The 17,769-nt window shown below is 39.1% G+C and overlaps 2 protein-coding genes across 2 annotated transcripts in view; one reads left to right on the top strand and one right to left on the bottom strand.

The window, feature by feature from the left end:
- Positions 1-9,006, bottom strand: part of TAF15 (TATA-box binding protein associated factor 15) — a 41,957-nt gene extending 32,951 nt beyond the window's left edge. Inside the window, exon 1 of the mRNA XM_039334620.1 lies at positions 8,964-9,006. The gene's annotated coding sequence lies outside the window, so the exon portion shown is untranslated. The remainder of the gene's footprint in view (positions 1-8,963) is intronic.
- A 9-nt stretch (positions 9,007-9,015) lies between these two features.
- On the top strand, positions 9,016-16,254 carry RHBDD2 (rhomboid domain containing 2). The gene is made up of 4 exons (XM_039334621.1): positions 9,016-9,282; positions 11,667-12,068; positions 12,571-12,721; positions 15,053-16,254. Exons 1-4 carry the CDS (start codon positions 9,129-9,131, stop codon positions 15,393-15,395), a joined length of 1,050 nt encoding a protein of 349 aa, XP_039190555.1. The 5' UTR covers positions 9,016-9,128; the 3' UTR covers positions 15,396-16,254.
- Positions 16,255-17,769: the final 1,515 nt, after the last annotated feature.

Below are 17,769 nucleotides of genomic sequence, written 5' to 3' on the forward strand. Positions count from 1 at the left end.
GTGTGGACTGCAAATCCCAGAATGCCCTAGCAGAATGCTCACCTTGTTCCTTCTCTCCCCGTTTTGTTACCGTTACTTATAATTTTATTGCTATACATATAGTTGTTTTTTTATCGGTTTTAACTTTGTAAGATGCCCAGAGTTGCAAATAAATTTAATAATAAATAATAATTTCAGGTGCTCAGGAGGGAGATGAGGATGATATATTTTTCCAGATTTCGCTTGGAAATTCATAGGATTCCTATACAGAAGGTTTAGTTACAAAATCCAAGATTTTATTATATAAAGAATTTGGGATTCAAGATGAAAGCTGTTTTTTAAAGCTATTTATTTATGAAATTTATATGACTTCACCTGGTAACTCTGGGCATCTAACAATAGCAACACCACTATAAAAATATAAGACATTTAGATCATATAAGATTTTTCCTTTTCATCTAGTTTCAAGAAAATTTATTGGGCTCTGAATCAGTGCCTGGACCCATAAATAAGATATATAAAGATTAAGAAATAAAGGTGGTGCATTGTGATATGCAATATCTTCACAGGGCAGAGTTCAACAAGAAGTTGCCTGAAGTTCCTAGTGTGATTATAGCTCTTTGATTCTTGCCAAACTTTTCTACATTTCTTTATTTAAAGACAGATTTTATTAAGTTTAATTATGAGATGAAAACACAGAAAAAGTGGAGAAGAGAAAAAGAAAAATACAAAGAAAAGGAAATGACTTCCAACTTTTTTCAGTGCAGTAAAATACAAAAGAATTACGACCTCAACCTTTTCCTTTACATTGCACAACATTTCAAGCTATTTCTACATATAACAAAACCAGTCTAATTATGAAAACCTAAAATCAAAGTTTTATTTTCAAGAGTTTTGAGGAAAAAGTCCAGAAGGAGTTTCCAAATAGAAACAAAGATAATTCTCTTTGATTAAAACAGTTTCGCCATTCTCTTTACCATCCACTATTCCATAATGGGAATTAGTGTGTCGTTCCATCTTTGTGCATATAATATTCTCACTATTGTCAACTTTTATGATAACAAAGCCCCAAATTTTCTTTTAAAGTTTTGGTCCTTCAAATTTAAAAAAAAAACTTCTGGTTTCAATTTTATATTTATTTTAAGAATCTTCTGATTAAAATAAATATCTAGTCCCAGTATTTGTTTATCATAAGTCCACCGGAGATGATAAATGTAAATATAACCTTGGAATTGCAGTTGCATTTCCACCATACATTTAAAACTCTTTTATGTATTTTTGACAATGCCTATGAAACATTATAAAAAATTTTTTTTAATTATAACTCAATGCAAATTTTAATCAATTTTTAATCAATTAGTCCACATATTAAAACTTTCCAACATTTCTGATAGTTAAAAAAAAAAGCTCTGGTTTTGCACACTAATCAATTATATCTGCTTGTTTTGACTGTTTTGCATTTTTTACCCTGCTAAATGGCTGAGAGTTATGGATCGATGGTTGACAGTTACCTCTAATTTACTTACCCTTCTGATAATCATAAGAATATTAGACCTATTAATTATGTCCATAGTGGGCAAAAGGGTTTCAGACATGAGATTTTACAGGTGGCCTCAACTTAAGATCATAACTAAGCCCAGAATTGTAGTTGTAAGTCATTGGAGTCATAGGTTGAGGAATCATCTGATTAGACCTGATTTTTCATCATTTTTTGTGGTGGTTATTAAGTGAGCTCTGTGGTCATTAAACAAATCAATTTTCTCCAATGAGCATTTTTTGTTGAAAACTGAAGGTAAATGCCAGAAACAGGCAAAATCACAGTCAAGTGACTGCAAGATGTTACAAACAGCTATAAAGGTGCCCCAGGGCTCTGTTCTAGGCCCCGTGCTTTTCAACATCTTCATCAACGATTTGGACAAGGGGATAGATGGGAAAATCATCAAATTTGTGGATGACACCAAGCTGGCAGGAATAGCCAATACTACAGAAGACAGGCTTAAGATACAGGAGGACCTGGACAGACTTGAACTCTGGGCGCTATCTGACAAAATGAAATTCAATGGTGAAAAAAGTAAGGTTCTACATTTAGGCAAGAAAAACCAAATTTATAGGTATAGTATAGGGGGTACCTTGCTCAATAGTAGTAACTGTGAGAGGGATCTTGGAGTTCTAATGGACAATCACTTAAATATGAGCCAGCAGTGTGCTGCAGCTGCCAAAAAGGCCAACACAGTGCTGGGCTGCATTAACAGAGGGATACAATCAAGATCATGTGAAGTATTAATACCACTTTACAATGCCTTGATAAGGCCACACTTGGAATACTGTATCCAGTTTTGGTCACCAGGATGTAAAAAAGATGCTGAGACTCTAGAAAGAGTACAGAGAAGAGCAACAAAGATGATTAGGGGAATGGAGGCTAAAACATATAAGGAACGGTTGCTGGAATTGGGTATGTCTAGTTTAACGAAGAGAAGGACAAGGGGGGACATGATAGCAGTGTTCCAATATCTCAGGGGCTGCCACAAAGAAGAGGGAGTCAAGCTATTCTCCAAAGCACCTGAAGGCAGGACAAGAAGCAACAGATGGAAACTAATCAAGGAGAGAAGCAACCTAGAACTAAGGAAAAACTTCCTGACATTTAGAACAATTAACCAGTGGAACAACCTGCCTCCAGAAGCGGTGAATGCTCCAACACTGGAAGTTTTTAAGAAGAGACTGGACAGCCATTTGTCCGAAATGGTATAGGGTTTCCTGCCTGAGCAGGGGGTTGGACTAGATGACCTCCAAGGTCCCTTCCAACTTTATTATTATTATTATTATTATTATTATTATTATTATTATTATTATTATTATTAAGGTCAGCCAGATACCAAGCGCCCCACATGCAATCATGTGATGGGGAGGGAGGCAGCCGTTGTAACTTCAAAAACAGGCTGTAAATAGATTTAGGGGGGAATAGTTGTAACTGTGAATGGACATTAAGTCATACGGTAGGTTGAGGACTACTTGGTATGGGTGAGATAGAGGGGGGCAGAGAGAGAAAAAATGCCATATTAAAATACTGTTATAATTGAACTCCCCATCTTCTACTATCTTTATAAAAATGCCTTTGAGCATCACATGGGCTCCATGGACAATCTTAGAAAATAAAATGATGGATGATTCATCTGCCCTGAAAAAAAAAATAACAGTAATCAGTAGAATTATGGAAGGAATTTGACTGGTTATCCTAAATCATTATTTTATTACTGGATGTAGATGACCAAGCTGAGCCTGAGGGTGGGATCAAACACATCATTAGTGTGGAGTATTTATGTCCCCATAACAGACCTAAGTCCAGCCCCCCCCCCCCCAGTCCATTGACTCTTACCTGGCGCAAATTTGCCTTGACCATTAGTACTTCAGAGTTTTGTGTATAGGTAGCATGAAGTAAACTTATAGAGCTTTTGAACTCTCCTGGCTACTGATTTCTTGCACCTGGCATTGGCTCTACTCATGTGGCAGCCATTTTCTGAACTGGCACTGTTAGCCGTAAACGTCAGCACTGAAACCATTAACCACAGAGGTCCCTCCTCTGCTGCTGCCATCAGCCCCCTTCTTATTCCCTCTTATGAGAGGAAGGCCACAATCGACTTCCAAAATTCCCAAAATGCCTCTTACTGGGGATATCAGAGTTTAACAAGTGCTTTTTTCCCCCAAGCCCAAGCAAATACCTTGATCCAGGGATCAATTTTAAGCTTACATATTTTGTATAGTACCAGGTTTAAAGGATCCTGGAAACAAATTAAATCCCATCAACCTGAAATCTGCCTATCCCTGCCCAAAATAATCTAATGTTCTTGGTATATATGCTTCTCAGAAATAAACTTCTTTTTAATCCATAAGATTTATTTTCCCAAAAGCAAAGGGGATGACTGCTGTCTCTCTCTAAAGAAGGTCCAATCATGAGTGCTCCAGAAATTACAGAACAGCCTAAATGTTCAAGTTTGAAAAGAAGACATGTTCCAACAAAGAAAGAAATGCCAGTTAGGAGAAAAACAAATTTAAGCTGGGGCGTAGCTATTCTTTGTCAGCAGACTATTCTAGATCAGTAGACCAAGAGACAGTGAAAGTTGGTGCTAAGTCAGGATCTGCCACTGGAGAAAGTAAAATTGTAAGTACAATTTTATTCAAAATTAAATGATAAACAGCTGATAGAGTCAATATCAGATGAATTAATCTGATCTAAAAGACGGTAAAATGTTTTCTCAAAATATAGTGGGACCCATTTTTCTTTTTCTGTCAGTGGCATTTTCTTCTTTCTGTTTTTGAAACAAAAGTCCTCACAGCTATGACGACTCACATTCTATCAGAACAAGAAGATCCTGCAATAAAATGTGGATGTGTATCCTAGAGTCATTCAGGATCGCAATGAAAAATATTCAGTGAATATTTTTGTCTAACTAACTAAAATAATATTTTTAGTTAGATGTCCTTTTCTCAGATTTCTTTTATGTATTATCTCTTTTTCAATGTAAATTCAGTGAATATTTTTCTAGCCAATATGTTTTTATTTTCCGATGTTCAACATGCCACGACTATTGAACCCTTTCAAATGCTAGAAGCATTTTACTTATTGGTAGAGGCATAATTACAATACTACACTGTTGTAGATTTTTGATTATAGTACTATAAATTTAAGGTTGCCCTAGTAAGCTATTTGAGGGCATGATTAAATTATTTTCTCCAAGATAAAATTATTCACTTGGTTGATTCAGGCTGGTCAAGAAAGTACAAGATCGGGATTCTAAGTGACAGTAGTTTGAGTCTTGGATTAAGACATGACAGAAACAAGGTTTGAAGATATGAACAAGTATAATGAATTGAAGTAGTGTAAAGATATTTAATCAGATGGCATTTTCTCAGATTTCTTTTGCGTGTTACTTCTTCCTTTTCCAATGTAAAATCAATTTAATGTAAATTTAATTCAAATTCTGAATAGTAGTAAGTTCTAAATTTGAATAAGAGTGTATGCAGAACCAAAGAGCCACTTCCTAAGTTAAAGAATTGTATGTGATATATGTGTTCATTTTAAAGCAGTTTAATGTAAAGCTTCAGTATGAAGTGTAATTCACTTCAGTAAAGCTCGGTATGAAGTGTAATTCCTTCCTGTGACGTTTCCTACAAATGTATGGAACTCTAAATGATAACTATCTGGAAAATAGGAATAAATAGGTAATCAGGTCAACATGTAAATTTGCCTTGTATTTTTTAAAGTTTCACTGTTTTGAAAACTTTAGATCCAACCAAAGAAAATGGCTTCAAATGGAGTATCTATGATGATTCTGTTCTTCATCTCTGTTATCAATATTTCTTGCTCTCAGAGCCCACAAGCCTTTCAAAGGAAACATATGACATTTCTGGATAACATAGACCACAACAGATGCAACCGTGAGATGCAAAATAGAAGGATTGCTTTGACTAGGAATGGATGCAAACGGCTGAACACATTCATCCATGCCCCTGAGAAGCTTATTGACCACACCTGTGTGATAGGGAAACCATACGTGATTCAAAATTTGGAGTATAAGAAGAGTACCATGAAATTTCGTGTGACAAGTTGCAGACTTTCTCAGGAATATGGAAAAGATTGCAAGTACAAGGCAGAAGACAGCAGGTGGAAATACATTGTGGTTTCATGCAACCAAAATGACCATCCAGTCCATCTGGCAGGGATACTCACTTGGTAAAGCAAGAAGATGAACAGATTTTTTCTCAAGAATTTGCTTTGTTTTATGAATACATAATGCAATTTTTCTGTAGATTCTAGGGATAAAAACTTTTTCTGTTGTGCCAATATCTTTTTTTTAAGCTCTCTGATTTAGTTTTGGTGCCTTGAAAGAAAACTAGATTGAGTTTATTTTTTTCTGAAATTCTACATATCAAGCTGAAAAATATAGGGCCAGAGCCTATTTTGCTGTCCTTTAGAAGTGTACCTCCATCCATTATAAACAGCTGGGGTATAAAATTGTCCTTAAACACTCTGAAAGAGAATCTCAGAAATATAACTCAACTGCAGGGATGATTCTCTTTTCTAGTAATTACAAGACAGTTGGGGAAATGAAACCGCTTCCCAGATAGTCTCTGAGTTTGTGCAGATTTTGTTCCCTGTCTGAAACTAATTCTGGTGCAAGGGCAGAATCCAATTAGATACTTCTAATTACCTACCAAGTCAACCAAGTTTCTACACTCAGATCCAAGCGCTACACAACGGAGTGAGCTCCCGTCCTTGCCCAAGTACTGCCCACCTAACAGTTTGACAGCACACAAATGTGAGAAGATAAATAGGTACCACTTTGATGGGAAGGTAACAGCATTCTGTGCGCCTCCATGTATAATCGTGCTGGCCACATCACCATGGAAATATCTTTGGACAATGCTGGCTCCCTTGCTTAGAAACAGAGATAAGCACCATCCCCTAAAGTCTTCTGTTGTGAGTGCTTTTCCTAATTTGCAATATTTAATCTATAAAAGCTATTGTTACAGTTTTCATATCATGTAGAACAGAGGTGTCAAACTCAATTTCATTGAGGGCCGCATCAGCATTGCGGTTGCCCTCGGGGAGCTGGGTGAATGTGGCCAGGATAGGTGAGGCCTACTGGGTGGGCGTGGATGGAGTGGGTGTGGCCTACTGGGTGGGCAGTTCGTGTCAAAGGTGCCTGTGGGGGCCTGCGCAGGAGTGAGACAGATCTGAGGGTCTCTGGCAGAAGGGGGTGGGACCAGGGCAAGTGTCAAGGCATGGTCCATTTCTTCATTTCTCACAAAGGGTGACACCTCCCCAGCATGCACCCAGGGGGTGGGGCCAACACACCAGGGGCTGGTTCCTCGCTGTTTCCAGACAGCCTTGTGGGGCTAAGACTGAATGCATTTCAGCATAGATGGCCACCACAAAATTGTACATTGGCTCCCGGCCGGCCTGGGCCAGGGCCAAGGCAGCGGGGGCCGTTCCCTCACTGTTTCCAGGATGGCTTTGCAGGCCACATGAAACCACTTTGCGGACCGCATCCAGCCCCCGGGCCTTGTGTTTGACATGTCTGATGTAGAAACTAGTTAAAATATAATTTGTAAGTATATCTCTTGCACAGTTCAATAATATAAATGTCTATAGGTTCTGTAAATATTTTTATGTCTATTTCTGTTCTTCAGCATTTTTAAAAATTGAACATTTTCAACATATTTGACACAGTTCAAGAGATTGAATAACCATAGCTGATGCCATTTCTAAAGAAATATAACATATTTATATCCAACGGCTCTTAGAAAAGCTGAAAATCACTGGAAGCTTTGGCTCTGCTTAGATATATATGCAGTTACAATCTGCCTGCAGCTGCCCTATACATAACCAATAAATTATTTTAAGCAACAGCCCAAGGTTTGAGATATATTTTGTTCACATATAACATTAAATTATGACATTTAATTATTTGAACACCAGATTTATTCACCAATACACTAAGTTGAGTCAAGCAAACATCAACATGGTTTGACCAGTTTGTGAATCTACCTGGTACTTCTTTTCAGTTCTGGTCAGTTCTTAAAAGCTCAGCCAGCTCAGATACTAATCACAGAATTATAGAATTTTAATTCAGTTAATTCAGGCCACTCAAATAGAAGTTTCAGATTATTTTTCAAAATATATTTGGTAAACATTAAGAGAGCCAGTTTGGTGTAGTACTTATGGCACTAAACAAGAAACCAGGCGATTGTGAGTTCTAATCCTGCTTTAGGCCCAAAGTCAGTTAAGTGATCTTGGGCCAGTCACTCTCTCTCTGCCCTAGAAACGAAGAAATGACAAACCAGTTTTGAAAAACCATGCCAATAAAATTGCAGTGATCTGTCTAAGTAGTTGCCAGAAGTTAAGACTAAGTTGAATGCACACAAGCAAACAAACCTCAATTAATGGAAACAGGTTTAAAATAGTATCATTGTTATAATCTCAAAGCAACATATGGGAATATAAGCAGTTGTACCAAGCCATTTAGCCTAATTTTCATCTAAGCAACTCTGGATACAGTGATGAACACTTTAAAAAAGACAGACAGAACATCTCAGACTAATATGGGAAATAAAAATCTAAAATCCCAGAAAAGGCAATAATAAAACCATTTCCACATTGGTGTCATGGCAAAAAAAGGCTACAGTTGATGAATTTTATTATTATACAGTACATATTACACTAAGATAGCCATGCCTCTCAAGGAACTCTCTCACTTTAGCTTCCAGAATTGTTGGCTATTTGCCTGTACCTTGAACTGCTACAATAAGATAGTCCTTATGACCCAATTGAGCCCAAAATTTCTGTTGTGTGAGTTTTATCCCATTTTCTTTCTTGCCACAGTTGTTAAGTGAATCACTACAATTGATCAGTTAGTAACATGGTTATTAAGTGAATCTGGCCTCCCCATTGACTTTGCTTGTCAGATTGTAAAAAGTGATCACATGACCTTGGGACACAGCAATGGTTGTAAGTATGAACCATTTGCCAAGCATCTGAATTTTGATCACGGTTGTCAGTGTGAAAAATGATCATAAGTTACTTTTTCCAATGCTGTTGTAACTTTGAACAGTCACTAAATGAGCTATGTAAGTCAAGGACTACCCATACGGAATCCGCTCAGGTTCAACCCAGCATAAATGGGTGGTTCCACTGCAGTCGTTCTATCTGTGCTTTGGAGGCTTAGTTGGCTCCGCCTCCTTTCTGCAGCTGTTATTATTTGAAAGAACATTTCGGGTTATGGTAGGGGTCTTCAAACTTAGCCCTTTTATGACTTGTGGACTTCAACTCCCAGAATTCCTCAGCCAGGCTTGCTGGCTGAGGAATTCTGGGAGTTAAAGTCCACAAGTCAGAAAAAGGCCAAGTTTGAACACCCTTGGATGTTCGGTTACCACGGCAACGGAGAAAGGCTTTGGTTTTAGGGACAGGCGGGGGGATACAACCTCACCTGGCCAAAGCACGCAGAGTTCGTTCAGCGGAAAGGCGGGTCTTCCTGTCTGTCTGAGTTCTTGGCTCTATTGGTTGTGACCTAACCCGGAAGCTGAATTCGGGAGGCTTGGTAACCCGGACGATCTGAAAATCGGGTGTGTGTGTAGGGTGAAGGCGGGAAAACATGGAAAAGTTTCCCGTGGCTACTTGCCTTACGATTTTGCTCACGTTGTTGGTCTCCGGGCTGGGCCTGTTGCAGCGGAGCAGAAGTAATGGCCTGCCCGACGACTTTCTGTCGGGGTTTTTGCTGCGGCCGGCGGCGGTGCGGGAAGGGCAGGGTGAGCTCGAGGGATGATCCCTCTTTTCCTGCCTTCCTCGGGTAGTGGCTGTTACGTTCACCCCTGTGGAGTCTTTTCAGAAAGCTGGGGGGGGGGGGAGGAGAGTGTGAAATCCAAGGGAGATGGAAATGAATCTTCCATGGAAAGGAGCAGGCTACCATAGCATTTACGATAAAGACGAGAAGGCTCTGTTTTTCGTACTTCATGGAGGACATCGGGCTGATTTATGTTAGAAAGGACTTAAAGAGGTCCTGGGGCCGTTACAGGAGCCATTCTATTGCTTTTCAGCATTTATTTAATTTATGCATTAAAGCTGCCCAGAATTATCTTGACGTAAGATGGGTGGTCTGTAAGTTTTATAAATTAAATTAAAAAAAAATCCTAGCAGACTGATTTCTTCAAGGCTTCCATAGAAGACAATCTGGCCCTTTCCCCTAATCTCTGCTAGACTGTCTCCATCTTTAATTTCCACAGTCATTCCTTGCTTCTTCCTGGGGCTAATAAAATTCATCTAGGCAGCTGCCTTCCAGCGGAATCTTACATAGCAGAGTTCTTCCTTCTCTATTGCATTTTGAGTTTAGGTTTCTTGATGGTTGGCAAAGCAGGAGTGAATGGAAGGTAGGTCTAGATCAGTGGTTCTCAACCTTTTTAATGCCGCGACCCCCAACTGGTCGTAAGTCGAGGACTACTCAACCGGTCGTAAGTCGAGGACTACTCAACTGGTGCAGCACCGTTTGCAGAATGGGACTTTTGGCGGGCTCAGCAGGGCAGAGACAGCCTGGACAATTCCTATTGGCTTTTGAAAGCCAATAGAATTAGACTCTATTCAAGAGAGTCTATTCTATTGGCTTTCAAAAGCCAATAGAATAAAAGGGAGTAGCACAGCTAAGGAAAAGGGGGAAAAAATGGCGGACTGCGTTGTTTGGCGACCCCCGTGAAATGGTCATTCGACCCCAAATGGGGTCCCGACCCACAGGTTGAGAACCACTGGTCTAGATTATTTGCAGGCTATCTGTAAAATGTTACACTCCCAATATTTTGAAAAATGAGAGAGAGCACCTTCCCCCCCAAAAAACATGCTATTAATATTTGCTTAGATTTGCCAAAAGCTGTACTGAAACCCCATTTTTCTAGGTCCTTTAATATTTTTATAATAATTTGAATGTCTAACTGAGGATCTCTTCTGTTCAGAAACATTCTATTTATGACAGCCTGCATCCAGCGATGCACACTGCCTCTTCAAATTTCAGTTTCTTAGCCCTTATCTTCCCTATTCATGCATTGATTTTAAATTTAAGGAACTTCCCAGGTAGAGCTGCATGTTATTGATGGATAGAAACATAACATACTTCAGATTATTTTTCCCAGTGATTTGTCTTTACATGCCGAAATGCAGGAGACAAGCAACATAGAAGCATATTTACTGATTTTTGTTGACTTTTCTGTTATGTTTATACATTACAACTGCATGCATCTTTATGAGACACCCTAAATTGTTAAGGGAATAGGCAGTGTATACATTTGCTAAATAAATTGGAATGCTATTGTAAGCAATAGGCAAACTACTGAGTATACAGTTTTAGGAAGAACTAGAAATATCTCAGAGTAAATACTGCTCTCCCCCCCCCCCCCCGTTCTAGGCAATTCAAAAGACAATTATTGCTAATTTTGTCAAATATTAAAAAAATCCAGAAGAACAAATAAACTTATTTGTTTCTTCAGGCTGACCAAATTAATATGTCTGCATCTCCTCTCTCCAACCTTGCAAAACCAGGCATATTCACTTTGTTAGAAAATGGCCAGATCACAAGCTTTGTAAGGTATACTTTACACGTGCTATCAGCTAGGGAGACCAACCTAGGCAGTGGCCCTTTTCTGTGGTGGCACCCACATTGTGGAATCTTCTCCCACCTGAGATGAATTGGTCTCATGAGCTTCTGAGAATCCCTTAAGATCTGGTAATGTCAAAAAGCCTGGGGACCCCACAAGATGGGTAAACTTGTGAGGTAACTCTATTATTAACATCCCTCCATCTGTTATTTTGTTTGGTTTATTTTAAAAATGTTTTTATAATTAACTGGTAAGTAGTTTTATGTATTTATAAACTGTTCTGGATTGTTGTACACTGCCCAGAGAAGTTTCTGGTGAGATGGGCGGCTATGTAAATTAGATTAAAGAAATACTTCTCTAAACCCAACACTCTTCTGATTCTGGACTTTTGATTTAATGCAGCTCTCCACCCTCTTTAACCCTATCCCAGCCTTTAAGTTCCCCTTGTCTTTGGAGTTAGCAGCATTCTTCCAAAGCTATGAATAAATTAGGAATGATTTCAGAATGTCAGCTTCTTGTCTATTATTTATTTGCCAACTTGGCTCTTTTTGCAGTTTATAGATTGGTGACCTACATCTTTGTTTATGAGGATGTAATCTCCTTGGTATGCAGTGCTGTTATCATCTGGTACTTTGCTGGCAGCTTTGAGAAGATGGTGGGGACTGTGAAGCACTCCTTCCTCACTCTGGCATTTGCGGTTTCCTTAGCTCTACTCTACCTTGTACTCAGGACTATGGCATCCGGCATGTTGAAGATGACGGATGCTGAAGGATTCACTCCTGTGGCTTTTGCTATGCTGGCTGCATCAATTGCTCGTTCTCGAATGAGGAGAACGGTGCTCTTTGGAGTGAACGTCCACATGACACTTGTGCCCTGGTTGCTGCTTTGCATGGCCTGGATTTTCCCAAGTTCTTCTTTCCTAGCAAATCTCTGTGGCCTCTTAATTGGGAATATATGTATCTTTTTATAATGAATTGCATAACTTTTAACTTACCAAGTTGCATCTTCCATATCTAAAGAATACTTGTAAAACGTTTAGGATAGATGACCGTCTGCATTATAAATGGCACAGATACACTTGAAGCTTATTTTCTTTAATGATTTATTATATTAACCCATCAACAATCTTTTCCATTTTGGGGTTTTCCAAACTGTTTTAGCTATTGCTTGAATGGACTAAATAGATTGCCCCTACCTAAAATTGCAAAGGTAGCAAATTACACTAAATATAAGTAGCAGTCAGGCATTTTACATTCTTGAGACCTTCCTTTCTTGTTAGTGCAGTTCAAAAATACAATATGTAAGGAAGTGAAGAAAATATAATATTGGTGTTCTGTGCTTCCACTGAAGTTTCTGAACATTTTAAAGCAATCTCAGAAAAATATATTCAGAAGACCAGGCTTAAAAATGCCTTCTTTCACATCCTTTTTCTGGCTCTCCTTAACTGCTAAATTTTAGATGGTCATGGTTACTGCTTTGCTTTGGATTTCTCTGAATCAACAGCCTCTTGTTTAGATCAGAAGTTCCCTTTCCGGCTGTTGAAAAGAATTCCCGGGGTAAAATATGTTCCAGGATCCCTGGCAGAAAGAAGCGCTTTCCAGAATCGAAAGTAAGTCTGCTAGCTATCATAATGCTTACTGTTTAATTTTCTACTAATAACAGTATTTCTCAAAGTTTCAGTAACTTCAAAGAATTTAAAATTTGATGACTTGGTTAATTGATGCAGCTCAAAAATAATTCTGTTTTTAATCCTACATTTAGATCAAAATTATCTTTTATATGAGCTTGTAAATAAGAGAAGTTGTAGCCTCACTATATAAAATATGTATATCTGAGATAAAGGTACATTCTGTTGAATGTGTTAATGTTAAATATTGACAGTTTTAATCTTAACACATAGTTTTGACATACGTTTTCCTCTTAGATATAATGTTTTATTTTGTAAATTTCTGTTATGTGTCTAAAAATTACAAAGAAATAAGTTCTACTAAAAGTATGGGTCCAGGTACTATACATAAAATTTCAGAAATGGTGCCTTAATGATCCTTAAGGAAAAGTATCACAACTAGTAGTAGCTCGGACCTTAGTTTTTCTGTAGCTAAAGTACATAGTGGAAACGTTACCTTTGAAAATTCAGGCTAGGAATATTATTGACCAAAGAAGATTTGTGATCATCTTTAGTCAATAACATATGGGACTAGAAAAATAGAGGTCAGCTATAATAAGTTTTTTAGTTTAGGATACTATAGAGCACGGGTGTCAAACTCGCCGTGTCACATGATGTGTTGTGACGTATCGCAACTTTTTTTGCATTGCGGGAGCTGGGGTGGGCGCGGCCTCTGCATGATGCAACCAGCCCGCGGGCCGGCAGTTTAACACCCCTGCTCTATAGTATAAGAATGTCAAAAAGGACTGTAGAATTATTTACAAAGATTGCAAGGATGTATTATTTTGAGTAGCAAGCTCTTTTTTTGCCAAATGAAGTGAAATCATAAAAGGCAGTGCTATGCAAGAACACACTAATAATGGTAAAAGCTTTGGAAAGAAAAAAAAACCCCTATATAACAATTTATCTGAATTTTAGGAAGTAGCTTGATTTATGCCTGTCCCTTTGACATAAAGATTTTTTCCCTGTCTGCTTCTGTCATGTCATTAATTTATTAATATTTATTAAAATTAAATTTAATATTAATAAATATTAAATCTCCCAAAAAAGGAGACTTTGAGTACAGAAATTAATTGTAAGCCATAAATTAACATTTAGTCAGGTTGACTTTTCTTTGATAGCTTTCTTGTATGAAAAGCAATTGATGCTTTCCTTCTCCCAAGAGAATAAATAAAGTAGAATAGAATAAAATAACAGAGTTGGAAGGGACCTTGGAGGTCATCTAGTCCAACCCCCTGCTCAGTCAAGAAACCCTATACCCTTTCAGACAAATTATTGTCCTATCACTTAAAAACTTCCAATGTTGGAGCGTTCACAACTTCTGGAGGCAAGTTGTTCCACTTATTAATTGTTCTAACTGTCAGGAAATTTCTCCTTAGTTCTAGGTTGCTTCTCTCCTTGATTAGTTTCCATCCATGGCTTCTTGTCCTGCCTTCAGGTGCTTTGGAGAATAGCTTGACTCCCTCTTCTTTGTGGCAGCCCCTTAGATACTGGAACATTGCTATCATGTCACCCCTAGTCCTTCTTTTCATTAAAGTAGACATACCCAATCCCAGCAACCGTTCTTTAGATATGCTTTCCTTTAGAACTCCACGTCCAGGACAGCTGTTAGTAGGAACTGAGTATTCATTTCTCAATTTGTTCCCAGAACAGGAACACATGGGCTGCGGCCCACTATCGGGCTGTGGCCTCTTGGTCACTGGGCCGCATCAGTAGCTCACCCCCCCTCGTGCCACCATTGCCCTGAGTGTTGCACAGGTGGCGGCAGCACCACTAGTACCATGCGGGCGGCAGCGTTGCCACGAACCTTGCGCAGGCAGCAGCAGTGCCGCTAGCGGCACATGGGCGGTAGCGTGCCACGTGCAGGCAGCAGCATTGCCACTAACCTTCCACAGGCGGCAGTGCTGCAAGTGCCAAGTGGGCAGTGGCTTGAGCCTTGCATTAGTGGCAGCATTGCTGCAGGCCGTGGCGCAAGTCTCACGGGGCAGCAGTGGCGTGATCCTCATGCTGATGGTGGCATCGGTGCGAGCCTGGCGGTGGCACAAGCCTCATACAGGCACCGGTATCGCTGAGAGCCTCACGCGCATGCTTGCAGCCCCGTTTACGTGGTATGCATGCTTGCGGCCTGTTCGTGCGCATGTGTGTAGCCATGTTCACGTTGGCCCATGCATGCATAAGGCGCCTGCCCCTCGCTCTCCCACCGGGCCGCCAATCCAGAAAGGTTGTATTAACCTTTAACCCTGTATTAACACATCTCTCTTTTGTCTCTTTCAGGTTAAATCCAGTGCCAGGCTCTTATCCCACTCAGAACTATCACAGCCCCCCTCCTCCGTTGCTTGCCATGCACATGCAGTATCCTAACGCACAAATTCCAGCACCTGGACTATCATCTTTTCAGAGTCCTGCACTGCCTCCTCCTGCTGGTGCTATGGGAGAATTGTGTATCCAGAACCATTCCCACTCACCAGCAGGACTACCACCTGTTTCTCATCTTGTTGGTGCTAATTCATGGATGCCTGTGAAGACAGGTGACTTGGGTGCCCACCAAGCACCAGGGTTTCCGACTGTGGGAACTGCCTCAAAATCAGAAGACGTTTGTCAAATTCATGTGGGCTGAGTCTAGTAGGTATCTGCAAATGTTGGACTATGCATCCGTAATAGTGGTTTCCCTGAGAAGGGAGTCTCTTCCAAGTGATAAAAAAATTGGAGATCCTGAGAAGCTTGGATCCAACTGAAGAAAGTGACCATTCTCTCTCTTGTGGCAACCTGGTGGGACCAAGTGACAACAATCTATCTGCTGCTTAATGCTGAAACTTAATTTGTGCATTAACTTTGGGTGATAACTATGGCCTTCATAGCTTCAAGTTGTATCTCCTTTCTGCATCTGACCAGTTTTATAATGATGGAAATTTTCCATTGATTGATTGTTTGAGGCACTGGACAGTTTAGGGTTGGTTTTATTGTGCTACTGATAAAACTGTTGTTTCCTTAATATTTGGCTGGCAAGAAAGTTGTTTAAGATATTTTTTTTAAAATTGTTTCCCATGGATGGGATATGTCTGTTCTTGTCAGCTGAGCATCTTGGCTTAAACCCCTGATTATTGTATACATGACTTGTACTTAATTTTAAAAATCTATTTTAGATAAGTTTGGTATAGATTACATGAAGAAGTGTAGCCAGCTGGTTCTGGTAAGGACTATATTCGTGAAAGTCATGCTCTACATACAGAAGATGCCAGTTTCAATCTATGATGTTTCCAGTTCAAAAGAAGCTATACAGCATGAACTATGGAAGGTTTCTTGTGAAACCATGAGAATTTTCTCCCAGGCACAGTCGTGGGCATTATTTTGTTTAACAGATCTGGCATCTTTCTACTATGTTCTCTTGGATGGCATAACCTTGGCAAACGTATGATATTACTGTAAAGTGGGATAAGCTACTTTGAATAAAATAATTTGTGAGGAGTGTATAATTACATTTCTATGGAAATGAGAGATATTCTGCAGAGTGGAAGGAAGAAAATATTAATATTGACTGTATCTAAGCCTGATACTTGGAAGAATGCTTATATTTTTTTTACTTTATAATTATACCTTGGTACTTGTTAATTGGTTTTGGAAGGCACAATGAGTACCAAAAACGAGTACCAACCAAATTTTTCCCATAAGGAATAATGTAAGTGAGTCATAAGACAGCCGACACTGACTCTAGCTTGTGCAAGCAATGAGTACCAGGACAAAATGTTTGTGTCAAAATACATTAAGTACCACATTTGATGAGTTTCAAAGCAGTTGAGTATCAAGGTACCACTGTACAAAGAAGCAATGTTGAATACGAAAGTTACAGGGGAATTCATTTGTCATTGTGCATAAGAAAGTGGTCAAATTCATTAATTGCCAAAAGCTTAGGTACAGAAATCTTCCCAAATTACCACTGGCACCTGCTTAGATAAGGGTCAACATCACTCAAGGGGGGTTGGACTTAGTTCTCTTATGTCTTGATAGAGATTCTAGGCTGATTCCTCTCTTAACCCCACCTTCGGGTTCTGTCATCTTTTCTCCTACAGAAGGTGATTTAATAATTGTGTGCAGTGGAAGAACTGGCTACAATTACCCCCAAATCTCTTGTCACTTTTGGTTTATGAGGAACAGTTTCAATTACTTGGTTTTTGATTTTGCATTTTCTCCTGTTTGTCTTTGGGAAGCAATAGTTATTTTTACCACTTTGAATTGATAACAGGACCGCTGTTCAGGGATGAAGTCCCTCAGTGCAATCTTTAAAAGTTAATTCTCAGATGGGAAGTCCCTTGGGCCCAAAGGGTAATTTTCTGGGACTTTAGTTCAAACATATAACAGGAGCTGTCCTCCTCTTCATAATGGTGTGAGGCATCTAACAAATATTTATAATTTAATTCAGAAATATGTTTTTACCATTTCAAAGTTGCACATCAGGTTTGCTCATTAAAAAAATAATCTTGTAGCAGTGCATGCACCTGGGGTCCTTAACATCAGTATCCCATTTATGATGTATTGTCTCTTGTACTACGGTAGCTGCTCTGCCCCCTAAGAAAAATAAACTACAGAGCGTAAAGTCTTCCGTCTTGTACATTGCTCCTGGTGTAATACTGCTTCTGGATGGCTCCAGGAAGTCTCATAAAATATGAACAATGTTGTAAACGTATATTTAGAAATAAATTTCCCTAAATACCCTGAACTTGCAACTGTCAGCTACATTTGTTTCCTCTTCATAGTGAAATGGATATACCCCCTCCCTCCACTCCTCTTCATCCTTTGGATGGTGCATACATCTTCCTTGGCAAGTAAGTGCTGGCAGGTCATAGATGGTACACTGCACAGTCAGAAAGTCACCCACTCTACAACTATGGAAATACGTTGCAAATTAATAGAACTATACTTTTTTCAGGTATTTATTTTATTTTTAATTTTGAACCTGAGATTTTTTTAAAAGGATATCCAAGGATGGCTGTAGA

This window comes from Crotalus tigris, unplaced genomic scaffold (assembly GCF_016545835.1).
Source record: "Crotalus tigris isolate CLP2741 ecotype Arizona unplaced genomic scaffold, ASM1654583v1 scf7180000017632.1879674, whole genome shotgun sequence".
Classification (NCBI taxonomy): Eukaryota; Metazoa; Chordata; class Lepidosauria; order Squamata; family Viperidae; genus Crotalus; species Crotalus tigris.

Bases quoted from the DNA above. Each gene is read 5' to 3' on its own strand.
- RHBDD2 (XM_039334621.1), top strand. From the start codon at position 9,129: ATGGAAAAGTTTCCCGTGGCTACTTGCCTTACGATTTTGCTCACGTTG. The intron at 9,283-11,666 runs GTGAGCTCGAGG...CTCTTTTTGCAG, and splicing joins GGCGGTGCGGGAAGGGCAGG to TTTATAGATTGGTGACCTAC. The intron at 12,722-15,052 runs GTAAGTCTGCTA...TGTCTCTTTCAG, and splicing joins AGCGCTTTCCAGAATCGAAA to GTTAAATCCAGTGCCAGGCT.